This window comes from Papaver somniferum, chromosome 11 (assembly GCF_003573695.1).
Source record: "Papaver somniferum cultivar HN1 chromosome 11, ASM357369v1, whole genome shotgun sequence".
NCBI lineage: Eukaryota > Viridiplantae > Streptophyta > Magnoliopsida > Ranunculales > Papaveraceae > Papaver > Papaver somniferum.
The window spans coordinates 136,397,931-136,410,041 of record NC_039368.1 but is presented as its reverse complement, the minus strand read 5'-3'; the positions used below and the strand labels follow the sequence as shown (position 1 = coordinate 136,410,041).

Genomic DNA, 12,111 nt, shown 5'->3' with positions numbered 1-12,111 from the left:
CTCTCCCGCCGCAATCTGTCACATTTTGACTATTGACGACCAATGTTTGTACTTTGTATTCTGGAAGCTGATCGCCATTGCTAAGGAGAATATTGAAATTGCCTTCCAAGCCATTACAACCGACTTAATGTTGTTGCATGAGGAAGCATCACCAAGTATTAATTAACATGAATAATACATGATACAAATAAAATTGTTTAAACTCATACGTAATATTTTCTTCTGTGCTGTGAATTATTTTGTGGATACTAAAATGAAGGATTTCTCATGCTTCAAACAACAATATCAAAATCAAGATGTAATCAAGGGTCCAGAGATGTATATGAAATGTCTCCACCGATTCAATACATTCAGAACTACGATAACGTAGTGCATGAATTCCTCTGTTAGACAAACTTGGGGAACATGTCAAAGTCCTCAACACCATCGTTCAAATAAAAGAATGATGTATAACGCGTAATTTGTTGAACAACTTCAATGTTTTTACGTAGGGAAAACCTGACCGGTGGACCTCCTGATTAGCTGCTCGCCTGCCAAACGCCACTCATATATATACATGTCTCCTCTCTATATGCATAGACGAGGTGAGATTGACCCTCCAGTGACCGACTGACTGGTAACCGTCATCCTATCAGATGTTGGTTCCTAAGTACCGTATTTAGTTGAGGATGTTGTTAAATAGGAGTTCTGTTACAGATGCATACTTACTCACATGCAATCATGCGCGAGTTGAGGTGATACTGATTTATTTCTCAACAACCGTTTACCGTTAGATGTCCAAATTAATTCCAAAAAATATATTTTGACAATAAAGTTCTAACAATTAATTTTAACAAAAAAGTTTGCTGTACGTTAACAAATTCTGTCCCGATTTGTAGCCTTAGACAAGGTGAATTCATGGATGAAAATTAACTTGTTAGATTTGAGGGAATTGAAGTTGACTGTAGGCTGTCACATCCTGCTCAAACAACTTCTAAATTAATGAGTTGGTAGTTTGTTAGCCACAGCAAAGCAGCGTATTCATATATATATATATATATAACCTTCTAAAGTCGATTGAGAAGAAAGAAAATATCTAAGGGAATTGTAAACAGATACATAAGTATTGATGGATCCAGGAAAGATCTTTTCAAGTCATCTAATATACCCATTTGTCTTCTTTTTCCTTGTTAATGTGCTTATAATAACCGGTTCAAATGCGCATAATGTGAGCATAGAAGTTCCATTCCGGGACGACTTCCCCAACGACTTCATCTTTGGTGTTTCTACTTCGGCATACCAGAATGAAGGTGCAACCAAAGAAGGAGGTAGAGGTACGACTATTTGGGATACTTTTGCCAAGATGTCATCATATTTGATATCTGACCATACTACCGGAAATGTTGCCGTTGATTCTTATCATCGCTACAAGGAAGATGTAAAGCTAATCAAGGAAATGGGTATGGACAGTTATAGATTCTCTATCGCATGGTCCAGAATTTTACCCGGTGGAAGTCTGAGCAAAGGAGTAAACAAACAAGGAGTCGATTATTACAACAATCTCATTAATGAGCTCTTATCCCATGGAATTCAGCCGTTTGTGACATTGTTTCATTTCGATCTTCCACAATCACTGGAAAACGAATATGGTGGTTTCTTGAGTCCTCGCATTGCCAATGACTTCAAGGATTACGCAGAGGTATGCTTTAAAGAGTTTGGCGACAGAGTCAAGTATTGGATCACAATTAATGAACCTTGGACCTTTATTTACATGGGATATGGCTTGGGAATATCGCCACCAGGTCGGTGCTCTAACCGACATCTTTGCAAATATGGAAATTCAGGGGTTGAGCCTTATATAGTTGGCCACAATCTACTCCTTGCTCATTCTGCTGCTGCCAATCTTTACAAGCAAAAATATCAAGCAACTCAAAAGGGTAAAATTGGAATAACGCTTAATACTGATTGGATGGTTCCTGCCTCTACCAAGAAAGAAGATGCTCTGGCTACAAAGAGAGCTCTAGATTTCGCTTTGGGCTGGTTCTTGGAACCTTTAGTCTACGGTCATTATCCAATGAACATGATAGAAATATTAAAACATCGCCTACCGGTATTCACCTATCTCCAGCATCTGAAAATCAAAGGATCCTTTGATTTCATTGGACTGAATTACTACAGCACAAGTTGTATTTCCAATAATCCACCAACAAATGCTACAGAAAATAAGTTACGATACTGATCCTCAAGCTAAGAAAGGAAACGTGCGGAATGGAGCTGTTATTGGTCCTACGGCTGTTACACCTTGGCTAAACGTATACCCACCAGGGATCGAGGAGATACTCGTTTATATAAAGGAGCAATACAAGAGTCCAGTTATATATATCACTGAGAACGGGTATTCAACTAACGGTACAGAACCAATTGAAGATGCCATAACAGATGCTAAGAGGGTTAACTACTACATTCAACATCTCTATCACCTTCAGCAAGCAATTAAGAAGGGTGTAGATGTCAGAGGTTATTTTGCATGGACATTGATGGACAACTACGAGTTTACAAGTGGATATTCCGTCACGTTTGGTTTGTACCATGTAGACAGGAAAGATGGGTTGAAGAGATACCCTAAAGACTCCTCCAGATGGTTTAAGAACTTTCTCCCCTCAACAAATTGAACAATTGAATTTTCCAATAACTGATTCATTCAATCAGTTATTCAGGTCATGGCACTTATGTCTAGAAGTCATCCGTTCAAGTTTGTTATACGGCGAATGAAATTTGAACAAAACATTGATCAAGAACAAAACATTGATACATTGATCAAGAACAAAACATCACTGTTAGTACATTACTCGATGAACAAAAACAAAAAATATGATGGCACAGGATTCGTAATTTGAATGAAATTTGTAAAATAAAAAAAATGCCTTCATTGATTAATTAAAATCAAATTATCAACTTGTGGACAAAATTTAGAAATGCCATCCAAGTATGGTAAGGTAGAAATATCAAATTTGCTCATGAGAAGCCAAATGACAACCAAATGGTAACAAGGACAAGAACAAAAACAGACTCAAAAGGACTTCCACTCAACAACAATCACCCGAAGTGAAAATAAGACTCAATTGGCCATTCAAGCCTTGAAAGAAAATCTGGACAGAGAGGAATGCCTAACCACTTGACCACTGCCAAGAGCTACTCCTATTTTTATGCTAGACACCCAGCGAAAATCTGAATAATATAGGTGAAAATCTATATTATGCTAGACACCCACTTGACCACTGCCAACAGCTACTCCTAACCACTTGACTTATCTGAATCCATGGCGAAAACCTAACCACTAAAATCTTAACATAGGCGCATCTATGAAGAACAATCCTAGGCAAAGAACCAATCTGAACTGCACTAGAATCAGACTGACTTCAAATGTTGAATTGACCAACTTCAATAGCCCATTCGAGAGCCTTAACCACTGCAATCACCTCTGCGGTATAATTTGTTGCAATCCCCAGACCTCCAAATTCCGCTACAATAACACCACCACCTGAATCCCCACCAAAAAAATCCGAATTTAGCTAGACCAGACGGTAACTTAATACCAATGCCACCGCTCTAATCACTTTAACCCTCCTGCAATCAATACCAAATAGCTGCAAAACTTTAAGTTCATAAAAGGTATTCCACAAACCACAAGCAACCTTTTTATAACCACCCTCATGAACTAATTGAACAATTCTCATCTTAGGAATAGAAGGCCTAGCATTTTCAAAAGTAAATTTGTTTCTAAGGAACCACAGCTCATTCATCAAACTGAAAGCAGCTACTAACCAGACTTCCTTACAGATTGGAATTTTATAACTGCTATTGGAGAGAACAACAGCAAATGAAGTAGGATATAAGAAGTTAAAGATACCTCCAAGCCACTCCCAAAGAAGATGGCATCTTGCTGATTCATAGATTCCAATTCCTTCTTACACGAGCAGCATCTTGATGCTAACTAACTTAAAGCCCCTTTTCTTAAGATTGTCATCAGAAGCACAAACCTCTCTATCTTCCACACATTGCTAGCAGTTGAGGGGTGGATGCATTTGGTCCAAATTTTCTAATACCAACTACAGTTTGGAAGTTTTTCCCTTACTTTGTGATATGCAGCTGATACAATTAAAAATCCTCGAAGATTCCCAACCCAAAATCTTTTGTCACAACCACCATTGAGGGCTAGCAAATTCCAACTTTCCTGAATTCAAGCATTTCTTCAGGGATGCACCACTGACCATCCTGAATTAAAGACTGACCCTTCATATCCAGATTAGTATCAAAAATCCAACAATCATTCCACACAGATGCCTGCCTGACTACCATCACCAACTCAGAATACAGTATCCTCATTCAAATGGTATGTAAACTGAAGGTTTGTGCAGATTCTTCTCTAACATTTCCTTATACAACTTCTCTACTTCTTGGACATTGCCTTCCTTGCCGAACCCGGTAATAAGAGTATGGTAAGTAATTAAGGTAGGTTTTATAGACCTGTTCTTCATCTTCTGATATAGCTCAAAACCTTTTTGAGCATTTCCAACTTGACAATACCCATGTAACAAGGAGTTGTATGTTATCACATCAGGTGAAAAACCTTTACTTTCAATTGAGTAAACCAATTGTTCGGCCCCTGATACATTTCCCACTTTGCAGAGCCCATTTATCAAAGAATTGTATGTTACAAGGGTAGGAAAGACCTCATCAGTCTCCATCTCGTTAAACAACCGAAAAGCATCTACTAAATTGTTTGCCTTACAGTAACCATCAATAATCATGTTATACATCTGCACACGAGGAATTCTTCGACTTGCCACATCACTTAAAAGAAGTTCAGCTTCAATAAGCTTACCCTTTTTGCAGAACCAATTTATGAGAGAACCATAACTCACTTCATTGGGTTTGAGCCCTTTCTCTTCCATTTCCTCAAGAATCTCAAAACACCTCTCAAATTGTTCATTCCTTCCGTAACCACCGATTAAGGTATTATAACTCTCGACACTTAGTAAAATTCGCCTCCCCTCCATCTCCTTGACCAACTCTTCTGCTTCTTTCATCTGCTTCATCTCACAGAATCTGTTAAGGACAGAATTGAAAGTAACGCAATCTGGATTCGATCCGACCGATTCCATGTGCGCAATTGTAGAAAGAGCTTTTTTAATATCACCAACCCGACAATATCCATCCACAATCGTATTATAAACAACCCTTGTTGGAACAAATCCTTTACCGATTAACTTGTTCAAAATTTCCTCAGCCTCCATCATTTTTCCTTCCTTGCAAATCCCCTTCAGCAAAGGGCAACATGTATACGCATTAACCTGTACTCCTTCACTTAGCATAGCTTCAGAAACTGCCAATAAACCATCAGAGTCACCAAGCCTCGAAAACGCCTCAATAAGAGAACTATTAGTAAATCCATCAGGAACAAATCCATGCATTTTCAATTCATTTAACAATTCAAGAACTTCTTTAATCCGATTCACTCTACAAAGCCCACTTAACAAAGTATTAAACGTACGTAAATCAGGAACAAACCCTGCACATTTCATTTTCTCCCTAATCTCAAAAGCTTTATCTAAATCCCCCGCCTTACAGTACCCATCAATAAGCGTATTATACGTAATCTTATTCGGTTTAATTCTCTTGTTAAGCATTTTAACAAACATGTTACCAGCATCTTCCATTCTTTTCTCTCTACACAAACCACCAATAACAACGTTATATGTAAACGAATCCGGTGTCCATTTACTCGTCATTTCCATGAATTCAATAGCTTTTTGTAAATCCCTTAACTTTACAGCTGATTGAACTGCTTTATTATAAGCATATCTATCAGGAGTAACGGTTCCAGAATCAAGAATTTTCGAAAATAAATCAAGGGTTTCTTTATAATTTTTGTTTAAAATCAGGTTTTGTAATGAAGCTCCAAGAGATCTTTTTGGTTCACCACGCTTTTGATTATCAGATGATGATGATGATAAAGAAGAAGAAGAAGAAGAAGAAGAAGACAGAAATCTACTACATGGTGGAGGAGGGACTGGATAATGATTGTTAGGTTTTTGGAGTGCATTGGCTGAATGTATGCGAGGAAGACGAAAAACTTGCTTCGCCATATTTACTCTTCACTGGATTGTTGGTAGCTTGGTACCAAATGGAAGATAAAACAAAAGTTGGGAGGTTTTCTACACCGTGAATTGTTTTTGAAATTCGAGACATACTAAATGATGCCAAATTAGGATCACTAAATAAAAAACAACATCATCCCTTATCCACTCTTTTTGATAATAGCATAATTACCCTTACATAATTAGTGTTAATGATTACGATTAAATTTGATTAATTAGAAATTTTAAGAATTGATTAAAAATTAAATTATTAGTGGTAAATTAGTAGAGAAATCAAATTTATGTGAGAGAGTTGGGATTTTCGTGAGGAAGAAGAAGAAGAAGTGAAAAAAACTTGGGTTTTAAGATTTTAGTGATTAAAAGTGACCAAAATGTGTGATTCAAATCAAAGGTAGACTTCTATACAAGGTTTAATGTCCTTTTTATAAGTTGAATCTGTCAAAAAATTGAATTTTTAAAACCCAGATTTACTGACCAGATGAACGGTTCGGCTGATAACTTGTCAGCCGAACCTCTGTTTTTGGAAAATATACCTAGGTTCGGCTAACAACTTGTCAGCCGAACCTAGGAATATTTTCGAAACACAGAGGTTCGGCTGACAAGTTAGCAGCCGAACTTTACTCTGTAACTCACGAATTTAGGTTTGGTTGATCCGAACAAAATCATTGTTAGCCGAACCCAGGTGTATTTTCAAAAAAAAACAGAGGTTCGGCTGACAAGTTATCAGCCGAACTTCACTCTGTAACAGACGAATTTAGGTTCGGTTGATTCGAACAAAATCTAGCAAAATCGCATTAGCCGAACATAGTGTTTCTCTAAATCATATACTAGGTTCGGCTCAAAATTGATATTCCAAGATCATCCGAACTGATCTTCTGAAAACCCTAATTTCATCTTTGAAATCATATTTTATCGATCAAACAAAATAAAATCAATCAAAAATAAGATGAGTTTGTTATACGTGCATTCTAAAATACATCTAAGAGCAATTGAGATTTGGATTTCGCACTCCAACATCGCTCGATTCGATTCGTGTTTCCTTTGATTGATTGATTGCTTGATTGAATTGGAGTCCAAGATGTTTAAGTTTAAAGGTTATTTTGATTGATGATTTTAGGTTTTTGAGGATAAGGGCACTCTAGTAATTAGAATGTTTAAGGATATATAAGTAATTGCATTACCTTTAGACACCCCTTATAAAACCACCCTACATGGGATAATAAATAAGTATGCCTCAAAAAAATTCAGTATGCCTCAGAACAGGTTTCTTGTGTTTTGCACTTTCGGGCTTGGTCTTTAAATCGTTATCTGGCGGCCCAAGGGCATTGGCGAAGAATGATTTTTTTGGGCACCTTGATTTTTTCAGGGTCTATAAAGTGGATACCGGTACGTACTACGAGTGTTGATATCACTTTATATATGACAAAAAAATCCTTAAGCGATTCTGATCATTGGATCGGCTAAACGGTATCAGTCCCTAATAATACTGGTATTAGCCCATTTAAATCATGGATTTTTTTGAAGGGGAGTATTCCTCCTTATTTTGTGGGCCGTTACAAAATAATAACATTTTATCCGGATCTTTTTTGATTTAATGTTAGTGAAATAATAGGGACCCTTGTAAAGTTATTTTCCCTCCTCCCTATATAGATATAGTTAGTGTATGAGGTCTTGTTGGGGTGGCAGATGGGATGGCATTGGGGCCAGACCTCGCTAGCGGATTCCACCCAAGGGAAGGAAGGGGCCTAGCCGCGCCGAATCAATAAGGAAAACAAAAAAAAAGGAGAAGGAAATCATGAAACTAATTTAAGATAGAAGAAGGAAAAGGATAATTTTGAAACTGATTTACCTATTGATTAACGTTTTTGTGGTGTTGTGATAAGGACACTTATTGGACCCTATTCCAGTGTTTTGAGAATCGGAACGGCCGGTTGAACCGGTGAACCAATAAGAAAAACGGTTCGACTCAACAGTGACCTAATCAGTGCATAATTCATATGATTTTAGTGTTCATTCCACACTTGCTATTATTCTTGCATGTTTTCGTATTATTACTTTTGTTTTCTGTTATTTGTCTCAATCAGGTAAATCATCCAAAAAGGATCTACAAAGTGTTGAAAAAAGCTAAGAAAAGAAGTATTCCAAGTATCCAAGTTCCCAAGTCCAAGAGAAGTGGAAGAAGTGCGACGAAAAGGAGCAAAACGCTCAAAATCAAGAGAAGGTCCAAAGACCGATCTTAACTCATTCAAATTAAGGATTTCTCATCATCATCTTGAAGAGAATTGAAAGATAAAAATAATTCAAAAAGAATGAGGTCATTCCGACTTCGGAAGAAGAAGTTGTGGCCAAAACAAGTTTTTATCGAATACGGAAGACAGTAGGGTACGCATACGGGTACGCATACCCAAGTTCCGAAAATTTCTGCTGGAATTTGAGGTACGTACGCGTACTGGTACGTGTACTTAGCAAGTATGAAAACGTGTATTAATACCTTGGAAGGCCTAAGGGCATGTTTGGGAACGTTATTTTGTTATTTCGGGTCGGGTTCTTGAACCGAACTAAATACTTGATGGCCAAGCAATGTAAATCTATAAAAAGGTATTAGGTCATGGAATCGATCATCTCATATTATACTTTTGTTCTTCATTATTTTAGGGTTTACCCCTTTAGGGGGGAAACCGGGTAATTGTGTAATCATGAGAAACTAAACCTTTGTTGATGGATGAATTCAATGTTCTAAGCGTGAAGCTTTATTAATAATACAAATCTATTGAGAGTTTTTATCATCATCGTTTGTTTTTACCATATCTAGGGTTTATGAGTGATTCTTAGATTGATTTGGGATGCATACTAGATTAGTCTATTGATCATTCTATCGCTTGTAGAATTTATGAGATAAGTAATCGTCGATTAACTCTATACACAAGTAGAAATCGCGAGACCTTACAGAGGGATTTTGTGGAGGAATCGTGTGTGAAAACAACACCAACAAGTAAACCTTGAGCTAAGAGTTTAACTACTAGGATTAACCTAATTCACAAAGCTTACAGCGTTCGGTTGGATTACACCTTGAGTGAGCTACTACTTGGTGGTTCAGTTGAATAAAATCTGATATTGTAGAGCTTCTGTATCCATGTTAAAAGGAGTTTTGGGGATAGCACTGAGCTAGATGTTATTCTACGGTTGGTGATGGTTCTTACGAACGATAAATAAATATTCTAATCCTGCTATCGCTTGGTAACGACGAAGGATTCCTTGATTATCTCTTTTACTTATTATTGTCTTTTTATTTATATCTTATAAACCAAAACCCCCATTTGTTATTTACTTTGTTTTGCTAATACAAATAACCTATCAATTACACAACTCTCTGTGAGAACGATCTCTTACCACCGCTATATTACCAGTTAATTAGTGGAAAATATATTTATTAATTTGTTGCATTAACGACACGCATCATGACCCACTAAAATGTTCAAAAAAATCAGTAAACCAGTGAACCGGACGGTTCAACCAAAGAACCGTCTGACCCAGTTGTTTTTTTAGCAGGTTCACCAGGTCACTTCTCCACTTTTTTTCCCTTGCAAAAAGATTTCAATTTCTTTATGTTATCGAAATTTTGAAATAATTATATTTTTAGTTCCAAAGATTAAATGTTTGACTTAAATTGAGTTGGGTGTTTCCTTCGACAATTAGCTAGTGCTAGCTACTGGGTCAAGAGTCAAGTGGTGAACTTTCCAGTAGATGGTTCACCACTTGACAATTATGTTACTACTTTGTGTTGATAGATATTTCACCTCATGCTAAGGAAGATAATGTGTTCGATCTCCCATTGTAAAATGACGTAGCAGCCTTGTCGTTCATATTAGTTGTTGAAATGAGTTTTAATTAGTTGTTGGAGAAAAATGAGTTTTAATCGAATGTTTTTGGTTTTGGTGTGGTCCGATCTAATGACCTAAGAGTCTAAGGATACTTAGAGCGTCCACAATGGACGAGTAAAAGACAGAGCAAAACTAAATCTGGTCAGAAAACCAGTTGCAGCGAAGCGAGTATAACCAAATATGATCGAGTTTTCTAGGGTTTGAGAGCATATTTGGTCTAAAATCCGGAACAAAACTATATTTGGTCGAGCGGAGATTAAGAGTTATTCTGGAGTGAGGCGCTGGTATAATAACCTTCTGAAATGGGATGGAGATTAAGAGTGTGCCTGCTGGTGGAGCAAAGATATTAAGTTCGCATAACCAACTACACTAGCATCAGGCGCGAGTATAATGTTCGCCTGATCACCAAGCCTTACGAACTACACTATACCATCAGTATGATTCCGTCGACGACACGTGTCTTATACTGTCACATATATAACAACAGTTATAACTGTGAAATAAAATTGTGTAACTATTTATAAGAGGACACGCGGTTCTTTTCTTAACATTTTTTATTACAGTTATTCCATTGACAATTCTTTAATTAGAATTAAAAAAATGGATAGTCCAGGTTATTATCATGGATCATGGATTTCAATTTACAGGCCTACGATACAATTACGCCTGAAACTGCAATTTTTTCTTTTTCAATATGCAAACTATCCACATCTTACCATGTATATCCACATTTTACCATTCATGCATTCATTGCGGAAATACAACTACAAAAGAATTGTTCTTTTCATTATAAAATTTAACCAAAAACAGTGCACAGCTTAACCAAAAACAATTCATAGCTAATACTTGTAAGCTGCTGAAAAAGCGGGGGTCTAACAACCACAACCAATATTTCGATTAGCAATATGTATGGACTAACTCCAATATACTTTCTATAGAATCAACAAGACAGTCAGACTCAATCTAAAGAAAAGTATATCGAGGAGTTAATATCTATCTCACTTGATTTGATCTTTACTCATGCAAATAAGAATTTGCGAGTCTTTATCAAATACAAGGATAATAAACTTGGATGGTACCAAAGACCAATATCCAAGGATCAATCAATTTCCAATCAACAACCAAATGTTGGATTTCACAATTGATCGATACAAACGCAAAACCTGTGATATTTTAATTATACAACAAAATATAGTGTGGAATAGAAATAACACAGACACCAGAAATCTTGTTAACGAGGAAACCGCAAATGCAGAAAACCCCCGGGACCTAGTCGAGATTGAACACCACACTATATTAAGCCGCTACAGGCACTAGCCTACTACAAACTAACTTCGGTCTGGACTGTAGTTGAACCCTAATCAATATCACACTGATTCAAGGTACAGTTGCGCTCCTTACGTCTCTGATCCCAGCAGGATACTACGCACTTGATTCCCTTAGCTGATCTCACCCACAACCAAGAGTTGCTACGAACCAAAGTCAAAGACTTTAATAAACAAATATGTATCACACAGAAAAGTCTATGATAATAGATAAATCTGTCTCCCACAAATAAACCTACAAGTTTTGTTCTGTCTTTTGATAAAATCAAGGTGAACAGGAATCAATTGATAAACCAGACTTATATTCTCAAAGAACAACCTAGTATTATCAATCACCTCACAATAATCTAAATTGTATGGTAGTGAAACTAGATATTGCGGAATCACAAACGATGAGACGAAGATGTTTGTGATTTCTTTTTATATTGCCCTATCGGAGATATAATCTCAACACAATCTTACAATTGAACTCGTACGATAGAAAATGGCAAGATCAGATCTCTCAACTACAAGAGAAGTAGGGTTCGTTTGGCTTCACAATCCCAATGAAGTCTTTAAGTCGTTAACCGACAGGGTGTCGAGAAGAAACCTACGGTTAAAGGAGAATCGACTCTAGCAAAACCAACTAGTATCACACAGGAGGTGTGGGGATTAGTTTTTCCAGTTTCTAGACGTCTCCTTTATATAGTTTTCAAATCAGGGTTTGCAATCCAAGTTACCTTGGTAACAAAGCATTCAATATTCATCGTTAAATGAAAAACCTGA

At 36.9% G+C, this 12,111-nt stretch overlaps 1 protein-coding gene and 1 pseudogene across 1 annotated transcript; one reads left to right on the top strand and one right to left on the bottom strand.

Annotated features, from left to right (window-relative positions):
• The first annotated feature begins 1,108 nt into the window (after window positions 1-1,108).
• On the top strand, window positions 1,109-2,651 carry LOC113325262 (annotated as a pseudogene).
• Window positions 2,652-2,943: 292 nt separating this feature from the next.
• On the bottom strand, window positions 2,944-6,128 carry LOC113325260 (pentatricopeptide repeat-containing protein At5g12100, mitochondrial-like). The gene is made up of 2 exons (XM_026573464.1): window positions 3,890-6,128; window positions 2,944-3,606 (listed from the first exon to the last, which is right to left on the bottom strand). Exon 1 carries the CDS (start codon window positions 6,126-6,128, stop codon window positions 4,362-4,364), a length of 1,767 nt encoding a protein of 588 aa, XP_026429249.1. The 3' UTR covers window positions 2,944-3,606; window positions 3,890-4,361.
• Between the last annotated feature and the right edge of the window lie 5,983 nt (window positions 6,129-12,111).